The following is a 20,859-nucleotide window of genomic DNA, read 5'->3' on the forward strand; positions in this document are numbered from 1 at the left end:
CAAAAATTGGAAGGTGCTAAGGAAAGACAAGAAATAATTAAAGCTAAAGACGGCAAAGGAGATAAATGTAGACAGGAAATCTTAAGAGCATCCATGATCAAAGAAGCAAGGAAACAAATTACAAAATAACAATGGCAAACTAAATCGGAGATGTAGAAGGAAAAATTAAAAAGCAACAGCACTAAGGAAAGACAATAAATAATTTTAAAATGACAGCAAAGGGAACAAAAGTAGGCATAGCAAGAACAGTTAAAAAGTGCTAGCTGGTAGGGTAAATAAAGAGAAATATTACAAAATAGGGATGGCGAACCAAAACAGATGTAGAAAGAAATCTTTAAATACGACGGCAGTAAGAAAAGACAAGCAATAAAGATAACAAACAGGATAAAAGTAAGGAATTTAAGAAGTGATGGGGATTGGGGAAACAAAAGGAAATAACTAGGAAATATGGAATACAAAGTGTAATGGAGATGTAGAAAGAAAATTCTAAAAAGGCTCTGCATTAATGAAATAAAAAAATGAGAAATATACCCAGTGAATGAGATAAAAGTGGACAGAAAGAACCTTTTAAAAGCAAGAGTGGTTATGGAAAGAAAGGAAAAAAGATAACAACATAGGGACAGCAAACTAAAAACGTTTACAGGCAACGAAGTACAAAACTGATGCAGAACAAAGAAAAATTGGTATTGGCAGCTTCATAAAAGTAGACAGAGAATTTTTAAAGTGAGGTGGTAAGAGAAAGACAGGAAAAATTAAAAGGCGAGGATGGCAAACTGGATAAAAGTTGACATAGTAAGAAAATTTAAAAACCAAACAGATTAAGAAAAGAGGGGAAAAAAAAATAGGGTCAGCAACCTGAATAAATAAAGACAATGAAACAAAATTTTAAAAGTAACAAAGCAGAGGACAGGCAAGAAGAATTAAAAAATGCAGACGGGGACCTGGGTAAGTGGAGACACAAAGAAAATTTGGAAAGCAACGGGGTACTGGCCATACAGGTAGTTAGGAAGTTAAATAGCAGGAGATAGAGTTGGACCAACAGCCACAGACAGAGGACAATGGAAGAGGGATGGGGGGTGGAGCAGAGGGAGTCACTGGAAATAGAGATGGGTTGCTGGGTAGAGGGAGACCTACAAATGCAATTTTCACAAGCAATAGTGAAGAAGGCAGTGTGGGAAGAATGAAATAATAGCAGATGGGGAGCTGGGAAGGCAGAGGCGCAGAAAGGAAACGGAGAAGGGGACGGAGTACAGGGTGGCATTGGCAGAAGAGCAAAAACTTTTGGGGAGCCAGAGTCTAGGACAGGCAAGGACACGGGCAGAGATTGCAAGAAGCATGGCAGGGAAGGGCCTGGACACACATGAGAGGGCATGTGACTCACCACAGCTCCTGGTGCAGGTGGGAGACCTTCATGGCCCAGAGGCTTCTCTCTCTGCCCCTTGCTCCTCGGTGGTGCTGGCAGCCTGACCCTTGCCTGCCTAGGAGCGGGTGGTGGGTGCCTCGATGCTCTTCTCCCATGAGGCATCCCAGAGGCACAGTGGCTCATGTGTGCAGACGACAGAGGCAGTGAGCTCCTGGCACTCTGTGCTGGTGGTGCGCTCTGTCAGGGATGGCTGGGAGGGATCCTTCCTCGCTGTGGGGACTGTCTGTGCCTTGCTGGAGGCACATGCCTGTGGAACCCCCTTTGTGTCACTCTTCAGGCAGCTCCAGCAGGCAGCTGTGCCAAGGCAGGCCCCTCAGCACAGCAGAGCGAGCTGCAACCTCAGCCTCAGTGGCTGAGCCTGACCCAGCCCAGCCCATCCTCACCTCATGGGTCTCACCTGGGCTGCCTCATCCCCAGCTGGAGCCCATTGGGAAGAGGGGCCATTGCCAAAGCCCCACAGCACATCACCCCCTCCCCTGAGCCTGTCCCCAGCAATGAGGTCTGCACCCTGGGGGCAGCAAGTGCCTCCAGGGGCACAGAGGAAGCGGGAAGTGTTTATTCCTTAACATGCCCAAGAAATCCCGGCAGTGAGTTGGCTACAAGGCTCGGTGCCCAAAGGTGTCAGGACAGAGGGACAAAAGGGAAGAAAAAAGCAAGAAAACCACAAGAGATAGATAGAGAAATAAATGAGACAGATGGGGACCAGGGGAGAGAGGTGGAAGTAACCAGCAGGATGAGACGAGACAACACACAGGGGAAAAGAAACATGATCAAGAAATACAAAAAAGAAACAGGGACCCAGGCAGAAGTACACATTGAAAGAAAATTTTGAGAAGCGACAGGGCACAAGAAACATAAGCAAAAAAATAACAGGCAAATGCAGAAAAAAAAATGAAAAAAGTGACAGTGTGCTGAAAAGAGAGGGAAGAATTGGGAATTATAGGCAGGGAGATGGCTAGGAGGAGATATAGACACAAAATTTTGAAAGGCATAGGATATGAGAATCATACCAAAGACTTAAAAGATAGGTACGCAGAACTGCATAGAAAGAGATTGAGGAAGAGAATTATGAAAAGCAACAAGGTACAAGAACATGGGAAAGAAATTAAAATTAATTTGGGGAGACAGAGAGAGGGAAAAGTAGCAAGAAAATTTTAAAACGAACTGGGTTCAACAAACCTAAGCAAGAATTTAAAAGAAAGGGATGGAAACGGAGAAATAAAGTTTTGAAAGAGATTGGGTAAAAGAAACATAGTCAAGCATTAAAAGACAAGGACACAAAGCTTAATAGAAGTAATCTGTGGTGGATTGACCTTGGCTAGCCCCTGGGTACCCACCCAGCCTCTCTATCATTGCCCTTCCTCAACAAGGCAAGGGGAGAAGTTAAAATGAAAAAGCTTGTAGGTTGAGACAAGGACAAAGAGATCGCTCATAGTCACAAGAATAACAGACTCAACTTGGTGAAATTCACTTATTGTCAATCAAATAACAAGAAATAAGAACTAATTTTAAAAAAACACCTTCCCACCACCCCTCTCTTTTCCTGGGATCATCTTCACTCACAACTTCTCTACATCGTACCCCCAGACAATGCAGGTGTCAGGGAGTCAGGATTGTGGTCAGTTCATCTCGCATTGTCTCTGCTGCTCCTTCCTCCTCACACTCTTTTTCCACTCCAACAGCAGGGCTGCCACATGTTGCAGGGACTCTCTGCTCCACTCCTGGCCAGTGTTGCTGATGGGCTCCGCTTTGAGCAGCGGCAGGTCCCTCTCTGAGCTGGCTGTGCCCAACATGGGGGGAGCTTCTGGTGTCTTCTCACAGAACCAACCCCAGCAGCCCCTGCCCCCCACAACTCAGCCAACAAAACCTTGTCACTTAAACCCAATACAACAGCAATCTACTACAGGGCAGAGAGGTGTGAAAAAACAGGGAAAGGGAGCCGCAGGGGAAAGAAAACAGCTATGGGCTACAGATCAGACAGGAGGAAGCAACAGGGAGTGAGACACAGAGAGAACCATGAAGGCAAAAATTGGCTATGGGACAGATCTTTTAATATGATAACATCCTTTATATAATATAGTAGATACAGGTTTTTATTTTGAACTCCTTTTTATATACATACACTTATATTTTTCAATATGTATAAAAATGAGAAATTGTTCTTTATTTCAATGCCTCATACCCATATATACAGGTTTTATTATTTTTTAAACACACATTCCCCACATGAATTTTCAGGCATTTGTTGGGCTGTGAACTGCCTCTTTCAGGGGGAACCGCATGTGACACGCGCACACCCTCAAAAAGGTCTTGTTTTGCCTTAGAAATACCATCTGGAGTACAATTACAGCCTGACATTAAAAGAAAAAAAAAACAACACAACACACAAACATTACACCCCACACAAGGCAACCTTAACATCTTCGTGATGCAGTCTGCTTCACTACTGCTGAACAGCCCCTCCCACATAGCTCTGCTCATCCCAAAACAACCCCATTAATTAAAGAGCTGCCCATGCAACCTGCTGATGGCTACTTGATGGGAGTTGACTGTACCAGCTTTGCCTCAACAGTCTAGGTAGATCAACAAACTAACCATAGACTCCTATTGATGTTCCACCTACCCCAGAGTTTACATGACTGGGCAGAGCAGCTCCGAGCCAAACACACACAAGCACAGACCAACATTACACAGAACACTACAAACAATGCACCTCTCTGATGAGGGAAAACTCTCAGCAAGAAGGATGACACCAACATAAGCGACTGTCGGGCAAGAAGACCTGCAAGACCACAGTGGTGACACGAGAAGGCTCTAGGGAAACCCCAAGAAATGAGTACAATGTAATGATCCGGTACAACAAGTGACTCAAACTGAGATGTACGTGCAGGAAGCCTGGCTTCAAGACCTAAGACCTTAAGGATGCAGGGAAGAAGTCCCAGTCACTGAAAATGGATGGCTAGAGAACAGAGCTGCTCACGCAGCCAGGAACAATGCTGCAGTTGAGGACCACCCAGAAACTTCCAAGATGCAAGACCGATCCACTGTTTAAGCTTATAATGCAAGAAACGTGGGGCCTGACTGGGGCAGTGCCGATGAGTACTGGCATTCAAGACTCTTGGGATGGTGCCTGAAGTACAGGCTGTGCTCCTCAAGTGTAAAGAGCGCATCGAGACCCAAGGAAGGTTTAAGACACAGAAGACAGACCACACAAACAACACAACAGATGCAGGCTGGAACCGCCCTGCCCGGCTCATGCTAGCATTGTGCTGAAGACTAACCCGCTCCCTTTACCTGCCCAAAGGGGACGGCTCCAGGACAGTCCTCTGCCCTTCTCTAACTTTAAGACACCTCCCTGTAAATCACAAACTTCTCCCCTCCCAGCCCCTCCCCAGCCCTGGCCACTCAACTTAGCTTCCAGAGGGCTGGAGGTCTTAAATCCGATGTCGACAAAAAAAAAAAGAAAAAAAACACACCAGCACATCGACTATCTGGGACATTCCTGTAGTCACCACGTTCCTCATCATCATCTGCAATTAAAGAAAATCAAACAGTGACAGCAAGAAGTTTCAGAGAGGCCACCGCCAACCTCTTCCACAATTTCCCCTTCCTCAAAAGCACAATGGGATTCCGCTCACCTGCTCCTTCCAGAGTCAAATGCTGTGGCCATCATTGCTTGAGATACCAAGAAACAAAATTACTGTTGCACGTGTGAGAAATCACCAGCCACAAGCTCCTCCTCACTGCTGCCTCGGCTCACCTCTAATGCTCATCCACTTCCAAAGATGGCTCACAGGGCACCTGCAAAACCAGAAGATAAATAATTAACCAGGTTGCCGTATAATACTTCACTATTAAGACACCAATGTGGCCCACAACCGCCTCACCTTCTCAGCACACTCATCAGCATGCTGCTTAGTCCCTCTGAGCCTGCGTCCTGCATCTGAAAAAAAAAAAAAAAGCCAACCAAAAGACATGTGCTGACATACTGCCCAACACCTCAGCCTGCCTACAGCCATTCCTGTCTCCTACTCCTTTACCCTGGCCTCTCGCCCACCTGCCCTCCATGGTTTTGGGCTGCCGCTTTGAGGCTTACAGACTACCTGTAAAACAGACACAAAGGACACTAAAAACTTCACCCACAATATAACATCTGAGAAGAATTGCTGCTTCAGCCTGCTATTCATTGACCACCTTACCCGAGAGTCACATCCGGTGCCAATATCCTGCTTTACTCATCACTTCATACCTTCAAAATGAAAAAAAAACCACACCCCACCACCAAGCCACAATATAATGACATAGCCACCAGTCACAGCTTCCCTCCAGCACTGTGAACTGACCCACCTTCTTACAGGGTCCCGCTTGCCTTCTCCATGACTCTTTGGTGCACATCTTGTCCCTCTGCATCTGAAAAAATTAGTAAACAAGTCACCCAGATGCTCATCAGTAGCTGAACAATTCCAGGGGTCTTGTTTCCATTTAGGAATATCATCTAGGCTCCAACTACAGCCTGCCATTAAAAAAAATTGGACTCAATGTTAATCCCCACACATACAAGCCTTAACACCTTCAATCTGCTTCACTACTGCCAAACAGGCCCTCCCAGGAGGCTCCAATCATCCCCATAAAACACTATGGAAATGACTGTCCCTGCCAATGGCTGCTTGATCCCAGATTACTGTACAACCTTTGGCTAAACAGTCTTGGCAGATCAACATATTACCTATAGACTCTTATTGCTGTTCCACCTACCCCTGACTCTACACCCCCAGGCAGGGCAGCTCCATGCCAAACACACCCATGTGCAGCACAACACCACACAGCACTATAGACAACAACATGACTCCAAGATGAGAGAAAACTCTCCACAAGAAGAATGACTTTCAGACAAGAGACGCTGTTGGGCAAGAAGACCGATGGCCACAGCACAGACGTGAGGAGGCTCTGTGGCAAAGTCATAAAAATCATAAAAGAGTCAAATGTAACAGCCCATTCCAAGAAGTTCCTGTCAAAATGGAGATGACATATGCGCAGGAAGCCTGGCTTCAAGACCTGAGAATGTAAGGATGCAGGGAAGAAATCCCAGTTCATAAAAGCAGATGGCTAGAGCTGCTATAGCTCAGAGAACAGAGCTGCTCATGCAGCCATGAACGATGCTGCAGAAGAGGACTATCCAGAAACTTCCAAGAGACAAGTCCGATCTGCACTTTAGAATTGTTATGCAAGAAGTGCCCATTGAGCGCTCTGCCAATTAGCGGAGGCATTTGAGACTCTACAGAGGCTGCCCAAGGCACATGCTGTGCCCCTTGAGTGCAAAGAGAAACGAGGACATCAAAACCTAAGGAAAGTCCAAGACACAGAAGACAGAGCACACAAACTACACAACAACAGACACAGGCCAGAACTGCCCTGCCCAGCACACACTAGCTTTGTGCTGAAGAATAACCCACTCCCTTTACCTACTCAGAGGAGACTCCTGCTGGATAGCCCTCTGCTCTACCCAGACTTGAAAACTCCTCCCTGAAACTGTCAACCTTGCCCCCCCCTCCAGCACCTGTGCCTCTACTTAGCTTTCAGACAGCCAGGGGTCCGAATTCATCCTTGACAAGAAACCCACAACAAACAGCTAACTGATGTGTTCCTGCAGTCACCAGGTTCCCCTTCATCTGTAAAACAAAAAGAAACCATGGCTCCAGCAGTGACCACCCTGATAGTAGAGGCCAACCTCTTCTACAGCACCCTCATCCTCAGAGGTGCCATGGCAATCCACTCACCTGTTTCACACCGATTCCGGAGTCAGAGGCTGCAGCAACAATTATTTATGACACCTAAGATACCAACACAAAATTACCATTGCATTTCTGTGAAATCACCGGTCCCATGCTCCTCCTCAATACTATCCAGCTCACCTCAAATGCAAGGGACTAGAACAGACCAGACCCTCTTGACACCCAAATCCAAATGCAAAACCGATATGACAAAGACTGATGAACCTGCCTCCATTTCCCAGCCAACCCCCAGCGCCAAAACTTTAGAAACCCCTTCTCTTCTCCTCAACTGTCAGGGAAGGACCCCCACTTCTTCTTGACAGCTCCCATTCTATATTTGCAACCCTGAAACCCCTGTGTCAGCCACTCCTCAGGAGCTGCTCTTCTGAGCCATGCCCTGTGTTCAGCAGGCACCTCCTATCTTCTGTCTTCCCACAGACTCTGGGCTCTGCTATAGACCCACAAAATAAGTAATGCCCTGACACAATGTACGAGGGGCCTGCTGCAAGCTGCAAAAACTCTAGGGACACCACGGCACTTTTTGGGCAATGGGGAAAGGTGATGAGCCATGCCATACCCTGAATGACACTATGCCTTACATCCCTGCTGCTTTCTTGAGAATTGCTAAAGTACAATATGCAGATGCATACAAAATGCTCACCCTAACCCCTACAACATAATCTCATCATCAACCCAATTAAGAGAAATAAGATCAGCAACTCACACAGCATACTGCAAAACTGGTGGAAAAAACCACAGGCCCATCTTCAATAAAGTCACGAATTTTAGGGAAATGCAGCACTCCTAGAATAAAGAAAAGCACACTATTAAACCATCTGGGCATCCCCTAAACACTCATTAAAAAGTTACTGACCTGAAAAAAAAAGGAAACAGAAAAGCTGCATACCAGTCAACTTTCTACTATACGGGTGTCAGGATGTGTACTGGTCTTGAAGGTCTTAGCTCAGCCTTCTTACCTCTGCCTCCCTAAATACCAAAACATGCCTGCCCCAAAGCTGTAGCCAAGCGAAGGACCAGCAGAGCACCAACCCCAGAGGAGCCCAGCAGAAGAACAAGCTCCTGAGCCGAGCCTGTGGCTCATATACCCCGGGCCCCGCCCACTGCCATCAGCCCCCCCCTTCCCACAATCCCCTGGAGAAAGGGGCGGGGCCAACCCCCCAGAAGACAAAAAGGCGGCCACAGGAGCAGCAGCTCCTTTTCTTATGCCTTAAGTTCCCAGCAGGCAAAGCAACAGTCATTTTTATTTCCATTAGGCATTTGCCCCTGGTGATTCTCTTACTGCTTTTGAGTTCTGTCTACTTATTGCTGTAGAGAAGAGAGTTCTGCAGGCATCACTTTATTTTTGCGATCTTCAGATGTTTTCGTGGTTAATTGTTAATCGTGTTTTATGGTTTTAGAAGAGTGCTGGAAGCAGGTGATTCCCAGAAGACTGATGAGCACTTCCTGGATCCTGGGAGGACTAAATCGCCATGGATAGGCACGTTGGCAGACTGCGGGGCGTCCTGGAGGACTAAAGTACCATAGAGAGGCGCGTCGGTGGACTGAGGGGCATCCTGGGGGACTAAAGTGCTATAGAGACGTGCGTGGGAGGACTGAGAGGGTTTCTGGAGGACTAAAGTGCTATAGAGACGCGCGTCGGAGAACTGAGCGGGCACTTCTGGGCTCCTGGAGGGCTAAAGTGCCGTGGAGACGAGCGTCGGCGGACTGCGGGGCGCCCTGGAGGACCAAAGTGCCATAGAGAGGCGCGTCGGCGGACTGCGGGGCGCCCTGGAGGACCAAAGTGCCATAGAGAGGCGCGTCGGCGGACTGAGGGGCGCCCTGGAGGACCAAAGTGCCATAGAGAGGCGCGTCGGCGGACTGAGGGGCGCCCTGGAGGACCAAAGTGCCATAGAGAGGCGCGTCGGCTGACTGAGGGGCGCCCTGGAGGACCAAAGTGCCATAGAGAGGCGCGTCGGCTGACTGAGGGGCGCCCTGGAGGACCAAAGTGCCATAGAGAGGCGCGTCGGCTGACTGAGGGGCGCCCTGGAGGACCAAAGTGCCATAGAGAGGCGCGTCGGCTGACTGAGCGGCGTCCTGGAGGACCAAAGTGCCATAGAGAGGCGCGTCGGCTGACTGAGGGGCGCCCTGGAGGACCAAAGTGCCATAGAGAGGCGCGTCGGCTGACTGAGGGGCGCCCTGGAGGACCAAAGTGCCATAGAGAGGCGCGTCGGCTGACTGAGGGGCGCCCTGGAGGACCAAAGTGCCATAGAGAGGCGCGTCGGCTGACTGAGCGGCGTCCTGGAGGACCAAAGTGCCATAGAGAGGCGCGTCGGCTGACTGAGAGGCGCCCTGGAGGACCAAAGTGCCATAGAGAGGCGCGTCGGCTGACTGAGCGGCGTCCTGGAGGACCAAAGTGCCATAGAGAGGCGCGTCGGCTGACTGAGCGGCGTCCTGGAGGACCAAAGTGCCATAGAGAGGCGCGTCGGCTGACTGAGAGGCGTCCTGGAGGACCAAAGTGCCATAGAGAGGCGCGTCGGCTGACTGAGCGGCGTCCTGGAGGACCAAAGTGCCATAGAGAGGCGCGTCGGCTGACTGAGCGGCGTCCTGGAGGACCAAAGTGCCATAGAGATGCGCGTCGGCGGACTGAGGGGCGTCCTGGAGGACCAAAGTGCCATAGAGAGGCGCGTCGGCTGACTGAGAGGCGTCCTGGAGGACCAAAGTGCCATAGAGAGGCGCGTCGGCTGACTGAGCGGCGCCCTGGAGGACCAAAGTGCCATAGAGAGGCGCGTCGGCTGACTGAGCGGCGCCCTGGAGGACCAAAGTGCCATAGAGAGGCGCGTCGGCTGACTGAGCGGCGTCCTGGAGGACCAAAGTGCCATAGAGAGGCGCGTCGGCTGACTGAGAGGCGCCCTGGAGGACCAAAGTGCCATAGAGAGGCGCGTCGGCGGACTGAGGGGCGCCCTGGAGGACCAAAGTGCCATAGAGACGCGCGTCGGCGGACTGAGGGGCGCCCTGGAGGACCAAAGTGCCATAGAGAGGCGCGTCGGCGGACTGAGCGGCGTCCTGGAGGACCAAAGTGCCATAGAGAGGCGCGTCGGCTGACTGAGCGGCGTCCTGGAGGACCAAAGTGCCATAGAGAGGCGCGTCGGCTGACTGAGGGGCGTCCTGGAAGACTAAAGTGCCATAGAGACGCGCGTCGGCTGACTGAGGGGCGTCCTGGAAGACTAAAGTGCCATAGAGACGCGCGTCGGCGGACTGAGGGGCCCTGGAAATGGACACCCGGAAAACTGCCGGGCACTGATTGGGGCACGGTAACGCGTAAGAGCCGATACTGGAGCGCCGACGGCCACTCTCGAGGCCGGGCGGGCTGCACCGATCGCGCTCGAGGCGGCGGGCAGCTCGACGGAGTCCCGGCGGTCCTGGTTCGCCCTCCGGCCGCCGCGCTCTCGAGACCGGCCTCTGCGAAGCCGCGCATGCGCAGGAGCTGCGGAACCAACGCACAGCGCCGCCGGGGGCGGGGCCACAGCGCACACCTGCAGGACCAGCCTTCAGCCGCCGGGCGGCAGCACCCCCTCAATTATTTACACATTATATATTCAGGGAATTTATATTACCTGTTTGCACTTATATAGAAAATATGCTTAGACTTATACATTAACATTTATGATACAGAATATCTATTTGGACTGTCTGCTTACACATCTATTTTGACACTAATATCTTTTTATAAATATATTTTTAAAAATATTTTTATATTCTAGGATCTTTTATATAACACAGAAGCACAGAACCATAGAATCGTTAGACATAGATGTTTTTATTTTGAACTTATTTTACATACATAATATTATTTCCCAATATATATATTTCTCATATATAAATGAGAGATCATTCTCTATTTCAACGCCTCACGCCCATAGTTACAGGTTTTCACATTTTTTAATGCATCCCAAGATTTTCAGATGTTTTGGGGCTGTGAACCACCTCTTTTGGGACACCCTCACGTAACCCCACGTCCCCCACTCACCTGCTCCTCCACTGCATCATCGCTGCCCCAATGACATCGAGGTACCCCAAATGACATCATCGCAACCCTGAGACACACAGACATCCTTCTATTCACCCCCAAAAAATGCCCAAAACACCTGGCCCCTTCCCCTCAGGGGGGCTCCGCCACCAGCTGCAAACCTGGGCTGGGGCATCTCTTGAGCCACACGAGACGCCTACGACCAGGCACCTGGAAAACAAAAATCCCCAATTATAGCTCAGCATTTTAAAAAATAGCCCAGAAGAGAGTAGAGGAATTCCGTCAGAGGGACAGGACAGGAGCTGAGCTACAGGAGGATTCTGGGGAAACAGCTCGGCTCCAAATACAGCACAGCCTTCAAAAGACAGCAATCTGAATTCCTAAAGTCAGTATTAAGACTCATTGATGCCATTTTGAGCATGTTCTGAGCATAAAAGTGAACCCTCTGGATGGTGTTGGGAAATGCCTGGCCCCTTTCCTTTTGCTGAAAAGGTGTGTGTTAGGTTTACATACACCAAATAAAAATATTTACACTATAAAAGCATTTGACTTTCCTCTGGCAGTAATTTAGCTTGCACAGCTGTGAACTGATACCATTACACACTCTCCAAAATACATAGCTATAATTTGATTACAGGTTGGTTTTTTGTGCTACACAAGAAGGAAGGACATCTGTCCAGCTGCACTGCCCAACAGAGATGCTACTGGGCTGCTGGGGAAACATGCCACTGAAAGCCAGACAGAAATAAAGTACTTCAGAGCATTCAGTCTAAATATTGGGAAAAACCCCGTTACATTCAGTTGCCTCTTTTTAAAGATTTAGAACAGACACCTTCCTCAATCTCCGTATCACCTTGTAGCACCTCATCTCCCTTTCCCTCTCTCTTGTCCCATCAGAGCCCCCCATCTGTCTCTGATACGCAGCTCCTTTATCCTCTCTGCCATCCAGGGAGTTCCTGCCCAGTTCCTCACTCACTCATCCCTTATTTGCTGAGATGCACTGGTGGGCTCCAGCGCTCCAAAAGGATTTGGCAGGAGCTGGTGTCACCTGTGGGGGGGGAAGAGTGGAGGGTTACGGGGGTCCCAAGGGGCTCTGGGCGGTCCCAGGGGGATGTGAGGGGTACCAGGGTGGACTCCAGAGGGCTCTGGGGTATCCTGGGGGCTCAGAGAGGTCCTGCGAGGGGTGTGGGAGGGTCCCAGGGAGCTGCAGGGGGTTCCTGGGGGAATGTGGGGGGGCCTAGAAGGGTCCCGAGAGTCCTGGGGGGACATGAGGGGTCCCAGGTGATCCTGGAGGGCCCTGGGGGGTCTAAGGACAGTTCCAGGGGGATGTGAGGGCTATGGGGTGGGGGTGGGGCAGGAAATCAGGGGGTCCCAGAGGGCTCGCTCTGGGCTGTCCTGGGGGGTCTCCAGAGGACTCTGAAGGATCCTGAGGTGGGGCGTGGGAGGGTTTCAGGGGGTCCTGGGGAGCTCCAGGGAGCCCTGGGGGAACATGAAGCATCCCAGGGGGTCCTATGGGGCTCTCATGGGGTAGGAGGGAGGTCCCAGAAGGGTCCCAGGGCGATGTGGGGGATACCGGGGGGACATTCCAGGGGGTCCCAGAGCACTCTGCAGTGTCCTCGGGGGCTCCAGAGGATCTTAGAGGGGGCATAGGGGGGTCCCAGGGGGCTCTGAGGAGCTCTGAGGAGTCCTGTGGGGTGTGTGGGAGGGTCCCAGGGGGCCCTGGGAGGCTCGAGGGGCAATGTGGGGGGTCCCAGAAGGTTCTAGGGAGCCCTGGGGGAACATGAGGGGTCCCAGTAGCTCCCAGAGAGCTCTGGAGTGTCCTGGTAGGCTCCAGGACATCCTGGAGTGGGTGTGGAAGGGCTCCAGGGGGTTCTGGAGGGCTCAGAGGGGTCCCAGAAGTCTCCAGGGAGTCCTGGGGGGCTCTCAGGGTGTGGGGGGGGTCCCAGGAGGGTCCCGCAGAGATGTAAGGGGTACTGGGGGGAGCTCCCAGAAAGCTCTGGCGTGTCCTAGAGGGGCTCAGGGAGGTCCTGAAGGGTGTGTAGGAGGGTCCTGGGGGTCCTGGGTGCCTCTGAGGGGCTCTCAGGGGGTAGGGGTGTAGTCCCAGGGGGATGTGGCTGGTACTGGGAAGCTCCAGAGGGTCCCAGAGGGCTCTGGGGTTTCCTGGGGAGCTCCAGGGGGATCTGTGGGATCCTGGAAGGGGTGTGGAAGGGTCCTAAAGGGGTCCTGGGGGGAATGTGGAGGGTCTCAGAAGGCTCCAGGGAGCCCTGGGGGGAACATAAGGGGTCCCAGGGGGTCCCAGAGGGGCCCTGAGAGAACATGAAGGGTCACAGGGTGTCCTGCAGAGCTCTCAGGAGGTGTGTGGGGTCCCAGAAGATTCTAGGGGCTCCTGGGGAGGGTTGGGGGATCCCAGGGGGTATCAGAGGGCTCTGGGGGGTCTCAGGCTGTCTCAGAGGACTCCCAGTGTCCTGATACCTGTGACGTGGACAGTGATGGCAAAGGCCCCCAGGAAATAGCTGTGTAGAGAAGGCAGTCCCCACTGAGGGGGAAACATGGCGATGACGGGGGGACACTCCCTTGAAGCCGAAGGCAATAACCTTGGAGGAGTCGCTGAGCCCCTCGCAGACCCTCCGGTACAGGTCACTGTAGGACTCTTCATCCTGCGGGAGGGGGCACAGTGGGGGGGAGCGGTCACGGGGAACACCAAATGCCAGGGGATGCCTCGACCCTTCCCTTCCACCCCCAGCCCCTCTTCCCCTCTTCACACCCCCCATCACCCCTCAAGCCCATCCCAGTCTCCCTCTGACTGCCTCCCTCCAACCCAGGGCTCCCCTCACACCCCACCACCACCACTAGCCCCATAACCCCTCAGGACACTCTCAGGACACCCCTCCCCACCGTCTGGGCCCCCTCAGCCCCCCCTGTTCCCCCAGTTGCCCTCAAGGCCCCCCCCTCACCCCTCAGGGTCCCTTCAGCCCCCTCCGATCCTCCTCAGCACCCTCGTTCTCCCCCAAAGTTTCACCCCCCCGAGAGTCCCCCTCAACCCCCCCCAACACCCCTCAGTCCCCCTCGGGGTCCCCTCGGGGTCCCCCAGCCCCTCTCAAGGCCTCTCCATTAACCTCAGGAGGCCCGTTCCCCGCCCCCAGCCACCCCCAGGGCCACCTCAGCCCCCCCTTCCCTCGCTATCCCCCTTAAGAGCCTCCTCAGGACCCCCCACCCCCCTCAGGGCTCCCGTCCCCACCCCAGCTTCGCTCAGAGCCCCCTTAGCCACCCTTCGGCCGCCCCCGTTCCAACTCACGGCCCCCGTGTCCCCCCGCCTTATCTCCCTCCACCACCCCTCGGGGCCCCCGGAGCCCCTCCGTTCCCCCTAGCCTCCCCCAAGTCCCACCCTCAGCCCCTCCAATTCCCTTCGGGATCCCCTTAGCCCCCCCCATCACCCCTCGAGGCACCCTCAGGCGCCCCAGCGCTCCCCGCCATGTTCCCCGCTGCCCCCCGCTCACCTTGACGCAGTCCAGCTACCTCACGATGTGCTCGCGGCGGCCACGCAGGCCCGGCCCGATCGAGCACCCACCCACCGAGCCCTGCTTTCCACCCGGGCCGGGCCGCCCCGCTTTCGAGTCGGCTGCCGTTTTCCCTCGGCCCCCTCCGCTTCCGGAGCGACGCGGCCCGGTCCACCCACGGCGCGCCCCCATGAGCCACCGCCCCGCCGCCCGCCCCACTCCTTGAGAATCCCCCTTCCATTGGCCAGTCGCCGCCGTCAATCCCCACCGCGCCCCACCCCCAGCAAGGCGAGCAGACCAATTGGAGCGCGGCGCCCACTCTGATTGGCCCACCCTCCCGCCCGGGAGCGGTTGCCATGGTGAAGACGCACCGCCGGCGGGGAATTCACCCAAACTCGGCTTTTTCTCCTTAAAAAGTTTATAGACTTGTGTGCGGCTCACACTGGAGTGAGGCAGCCGATGCAGGCACCAAGCTCCCAGCACCGCGTGCAGGTGGTGGGCTCTGTCCATGATGGCTCTAAAGGATCCTTCCTCGCCGCAGGGACTGGTCAGTCCTTGTCGGAGGCAGCTGCCTGCGGGAGGACCCCCTTGGATTCCCTCCTCAGATGGTTCACCTTCATCAGCTCCCTCAGGCAGGAACTGAAAAATAGGGACAGTGAGCTGGATAGAGGGAGACATAGAAACAAAATTTAAAAACTGATGGAGTACAAAACAAACAGGAAAACATTAAGAAATAAAGACAGAGAGACAGGTAGCGGGGTACATAGAAAGAGAAACTAGAAAGCGGTGGGGTACAGGAAACACAGGAAAAAAAATTAAAAATAGAATCATTTAGGTTGGAAAAGACCTTTAACATCATCAAGCAGCTTTGTCTATATCCATTAAACAGTGTCTGTTCTCAAATTCAGGCTTGCTTTCACACCAACTGCAGTCACAAACAGGCTGGAGCACACAAGATTTTGTTCACCTGGAAGCGTCATCGGGTACTACCCGCACCTGCCACAGACTGAGCCATTGATGCTTCTGAAAGTTACATTTATACTTTAATGCATTTTGAGACACGTAAATACCTTTAAAATTACTCATGTATTTTCTAGGAAATCCAAATGGTTTCACCTTTCTCTCATTTACAAGCTTAAGAAGCTAGGGCCACAACATCTAAAACTGCTACTCGGCTGTTATGAAATTCATTTTTGAGTTCTAGCTCATAATAGCTGAGCATTCATTTAACAGCAACTATTGATATGCTGAGAAATTTGATGTGCTTTCATTGCTTCTCATCCTAATGCTTTAGCATTGCTGATTTTTGTGCCTTATGAAGGGATGGAATAAAGAGTTAATTTTGTGGCAGGGATGCTGCTTGTATCTGGGCCGTAACTGTTCACTCTCCAACAGAAAATTTTTTCGTATTTAATTGTAAAGAAATCACTGGACAAACTCGAGAAAAATGAACAAATAACTGTAAGAAAAAGATGCATTTTCAAATTAAATATTATGAATTATGTATATTGACTCATTTGTGCTGCTTAATGGTATTTGTTGTGAAATAAAAGCAGCCTAGTGTATTCATCAAAGGATTTAACACTAAATGGTATTCCTCTGTTTAAAATCACAACTACTCTGTTTCAGAACTGGACTATTTCCTATTCACCTACCGACAGAAGAAAACATGGTTGGATTAAGAAAAGTCAAAGGAGAACTTTCTCCATTTATATCTCTTGAAGGAACTTTCATGATTTAAGGCATAGGATGAAGTTCACTGTCAAGTATATATTTACAAGCAGATCACTGGCTAATGCTTTGTGACAGTAACTGCATCCTCAGGGTGCAACTACAGCAATTATGTGGACGGATCTTCTCATTGGTAACCTTTGACTCATCCCCTACAAACTGTCAGTCTTCATCATCAAATAGGGAAAGTAACATATTGTTTCTATTCAGTCATCTGCTTCTGAGAAAGAGAAAAACCCACTATTTGGACAGCCTGCCTGCCCATACGTATGGCCTCCTGTAGCTACCCTGCATCTGCCAGACGGAGCAGCAAGCCCTGGAACGAGCAGCAGTTCACTCCTGTACTGTTCTACTGTCAAGACAAAGCCAGCAGGCACTCCCCCGCACTGCTGCATTTCTCTTAGCAATTTCAAGAGAAGCAGAAAAAAAAATTTTTGTATGCAAAGTACAGACGCGTTACCTATTCTTAAAAGGTGACAAGTATCTTGGTCTTCAATAGGATTTGTTGGTTATGCATTAATTTTTGGAAGTTAGCCCCAAAAGGAAGAGACCAATGTCTCAGCTCCCATCTAACTGGAATTAATTCACTGAACTAAATGGATTTACTATAAACTTACACCCATGCAAAGATGGAGCACAGTCTTACATTAACACTATTATGACATTTATTATCATACAATTGTTACTGAAGTAAAACTCCTGCAAAAGTTTTGTTAGAGGGCACGGCCTGAAGGATACAGCCCATTTCAAATTAAGTGATTTCAATTCACAGTCAGTAATGTTAAATGATGAAGAGATAAATTAACTCCATTCAAAGAGCAGGACACTTAAAATAGGATGGGAAAATAACTACTATAAACAGTTTTATAACTGTCACTTCACAGCAAAACAGCCGATGAGTTACTATAATAGAACAATGAAAAATCACTTTTGCCTTAAAGGGAAGATAGCTTAGTTCTCTCAGCGTGCAGTGCTTTCAGAAGAAGGATGGCAGTTCAAAAGCTTAATTATAATCATCATTAGCTGCTACCTACCATTTAATTAGTTGGTAATAAAACCAAGGCTCTTTCCTCCTTTGCATTCCTCCCATTAGCTGGAAGTGTTGTTCTCTGGGTGTGGCAGGGATAAAACCAGTAAGAGACTGAATCTGGAAAAAAAACTACCAAAGCTAAATATAAACAAATTCATTTACAGAGGTAACTCAAACGGTCAACTACCAAAGAAGAAAGAAACAAAATTCTTCATTGTCAAGTGCCAATTCAAAGTGAAAACAGATTGAACTAAAACTGTCAGAAAATTCTTTACCAATTTGTAATGTCACACACCCGTAACACCAGACAGAGTCCAACTGTTTCAGTGACTAACTTCAAACAATAGCTGGGCTGTTCAAAAGCACAACAACAGGCAATGATGTTTGTCTGAAGGCATACTGTATTAATGTAAATTGCTTTTAAATGCACATTCAGTTTCTTAAACAAAAATATATATATTAAACTGTGTTAGCGGAAGCTACCATTAGAGCCATACAACATTCAGTTGTCCATAATTCAGTCATCCACTAGTGACCGCATGGAGTGAGCTTACATTCAGTGGGAAAGACAGCAAAAGAGGCCTCTACTTGTGCAGAAGGAAAACGTTACACATTTTACTCTTTCTACTTAGGAAAGGTCTGAAGACCTTCAGCCTGGATCTCCTTTGTGAACCTTCCCAATTAGCAATAGATTAAACTCTCTCTGTATTTCCTCCCCATGAGACGCTACACCACCACTCACGCCCGTGGTTGTTAGTCATGCTGCCACAGTCCTTTTTATCATCTTAAGCGCTGACATTTAAGAAGTTCTAAATGTTACTTCAGTTTTAATATTCTGAGTTTAATGCCTCTGGAAGTGATTAACAGCACTGGCTTAACGTCATTAGGTCCTTGCCTGTTTGCTTACCACGTTTTGCTAGTGTAATATAACAAAGGCCTTGAAGAACAGTAACATTTTGATGTATTGATTAGAGTGAATTACACTTTGAAGAATTACATGCTGCAACACACTGGGTTTCTATTTCTAGTTCACCAAGATTAAACTAGTAATAAGCAGCAGCATACTGTATCATCAGTGGGCTTCGTTGCTCCTGAAGGCAAAAGGATTAAACCAGAGATTTATTTTGTTTTGTGTGTCATCATCCTCAGATGAGAGAAGGCAGCAGAGGCTTTCTCAAAACAACAAAAATTAAATTCCCATCTGTTAAATTTTTGTCAGTTATATTTGCAGTGTAGTTGTGAGATTGTTAAATAACCAAATTTATTTTACCTAACAAAAAAGTAATCATGGCAAATATCTCCAGTAGATGTACCAACAGACAGCAAACATGTTACCCTAATCCAGACTCAGTTATCAGCACAAAGACGTGAAAGACAGGAAAAAGATTATTTTGGTTATGAAGGAGGGGATGGCAGGAACTTAAGATTTGACAGTTCAAGAAAATTTCTTGGAACACTCACAAAAATGGAAATCAGCTGTAAATCCACTATTTTCCTCATCTACTGTACCAGAATGATACTTAGACTATGAGTAAAGATCACCTCATGGTAAAACCTTACATCACAGCATGCAGAGAAAAGACCTATTGTGGTGACACTGACTGTGCACTGTTTCCACACTGCTACATCAAAGCTTAACTTGGAGAAAAATGAAATCTACAGGAGTTGAGAAGTTCATCCCATTATGAAGGGTCTTATCACCTCTCGTGGTCCGTGAGCACGCTTCCCCTCACCTTAAAGAACTTTATAAGTTTGTCTAACAAATCTGTTGCTTGTTAAAAGCCTTAAAACCTATTTAATTAAACATTTCTTAGCTAAGCAGACTAAATTATCATTAAACAATCATTTTACATCATATGTTAAAATGATTTATCAACAACAGAAAATACATTAACACACTCCTCGTGCACACTCCCCATACCTCCCTTGCACTGGTGGCACTCACCTGCCCTTTTGCTGGGCCGACTCAGACAACTAAACCAGGGCACAGGACAAACTCAGCAAAGGCAGGGCAGGGCTGACGAGGCGTCACAATTAACAAGCGTGAAGGGACTGCCTGTGCAGTGCAGGCTGAGCCGGCTGCTCTGAGCATGAATGCCCGTTTCAGTAGCAAGAAGGCAGCCCCATCCCGGCACAGCTGGGCTTCAGCAGAAAACAGCCAGTTCTGCACACCCCGTCCTCTTTCCTGGCAGAGGTGACTCACTTTGTAGTGACACTAGGACTTACTAGCCTGCTAAGGGAAAAAAGCTGCAAAGAACTCTCTTTATATAGCTTTGACATGCATAAGATCATCGGCAAGATACCTTACTAAGTCAAAATTAAGACAAAAAAGTCAAAGCACTTTTGACGAGCATCATTTGTTCTTCTGCAGGCTTAAATAGATGTGAACGTTTACTGCCATCTACAGGAAGCGGCTCTAATTACCTCTATCAGTCATCAACTCGCAGCACAATGCTTAATTAAACACTATCATGCAAGCACACGTTCCAACTCACAGCCCCACTCACGCTGAGAATAGCTACTCTTCTTCATTTCCTTAGAAGACTCTAGGATCCTGAGGGGCAAAATTCTTCAAAGTGTAATTCACTCTAATCAACACATCAAAATGTTACTGTTCTTCAAGGCCTTTGTTATATTACGGGGCCTAATTAGTAAAAATTTATCCAAAGTAATGTTTTCACTCTTTCTCTGCTTTTATCTACTGGGTATGATGTGTTACATCTGCCTCTGCAGAAACTGTACTTTTCCTCACAGATTAACTATTTAAAGCACAGACAATTTCTGCTTGCAGAGGAAACTCAGCATGCATTCTTCCTCTCATGTAGAAATCTTCTTCTCCAAGTAACTGAATTATCTGAGAATACTGTAGAACACTTCAGCATTATCTGTTTCATGACGAATCATTCCTGTATATTTAACGACTCCTCCATAATTAGTAAATTAAGGTATTTTAAAATTGGCATCTGTTCCGAATATGTACTCTTTTAAATTATATTAATGCATGTGCACTCATCAAAAATATATGAATAATAACATTAAATTAAATTACCTTCATAAAATAAATATCTGAAAGCCACAGTGATGCAAATCCTTAATCATGAAGAACAATCACTGTTTGTGGTTAAAAAGCACGAGACCACTAGAAATGGCTCCTGAAGAGGTCAAAGCATTCTTTCTTGATTTTCAAAAGGACACATTTCTAGTCAAGCTCAGAGATAACAAGATCTTTTATTATTACATTCATATTCCACTTTACGTAGTCTGCTTTTCAGATGTCAGCACAAAATGAGTCAGCTTTGTTATTATCAGCAATTCAAATGAACAATATATATTTAGCAAATTGATAAAGCAATTTATACAACTTCCAAAATGAATTTTAA

At 48.8% G+C, this 20,859-nt stretch overlaps 1 protein-coding gene and 1 long non-coding RNA gene across 12 annotated transcripts in view; both read right to left on the bottom strand.

Moving 5' to 3' along the window:
* Nucleotides 1-3,521: 3,521 nt before the first annotated feature.
* On the bottom strand, nt 3,522-8,210 carry LOC134522386 (uncharacterized). Of its 2 annotated transcripts, XR_010073046.1 has the most exons (7): nt 8,102-8,210; nt 7,919-7,998; nt 7,201-7,254; nt 5,771-7,092; nt 5,311-5,366; nt 5,062-5,224; nt 3,522-4,953 (listed from the first exon to the last, which is right to left on the bottom strand). It is a non-coding gene; the product is annotated as an uncharacterized LOC134522386 (long non-coding RNA). The 2 variants fall into 2 exon arrangements; XR_010073045.1 differs by having other exon boundaries at nt 5,311-7,092.
* A 176-nt stretch (nt 8,211-8,386) lies between these two features.
* Nucleotides 8,387-20,859, bottom strand: part of LOC134522531 (collagen alpha-1(X) chain-like) — a 65,409-nt gene continuing 52,936 nt past the window's right edge. For 4 of the 10 annotated variants that reach the window (XM_063350272.1, XM_063350275.1, XM_063350274.1 and 1 more), the window contains 4 exons: nt 17,484-17,596; nt 15,160-15,357; nt 13,694-13,878; nt 8,387-12,269 (listed from right to left, as the gene is read on the bottom strand). In XM_063350272.1, the coding sequence (XP_063206342.1) occupies nt 8,828-10,669 (1,842 nt within the window). In that variant the 5' untranslated portion in view covers nt 10,670-12,269; nt 13,694-13,878; nt 15,160-15,357; nt 17,484-17,596 and the 3' untranslated portion in view covers nt 8,387-8,827. Of the gene's footprint in view, nt 12,270-13,693; nt 13,879-14,718; nt 14,919-15,159; nt 15,379-17,483; nt 17,597-19,424; nt 19,768-20,859 lie in introns of those variants that run through there. The other 6 variants (XM_063350276.1, XM_063350277.1, XM_063350279.1 and 3 more) reach the window with 5 other exon arrangements.

The sequence above is a fragment of the Chroicocephalus ridibundus genome, chromosome 12 (assembly GCF_963924245.1).
Source record: "Chroicocephalus ridibundus chromosome 12, bChrRid1.1, whole genome shotgun sequence".
Lineage (NCBI taxonomy): Eukaryota > Metazoa > Chordata > Aves > Charadriiformes > Laridae > Chroicocephalus > Chroicocephalus ridibundus.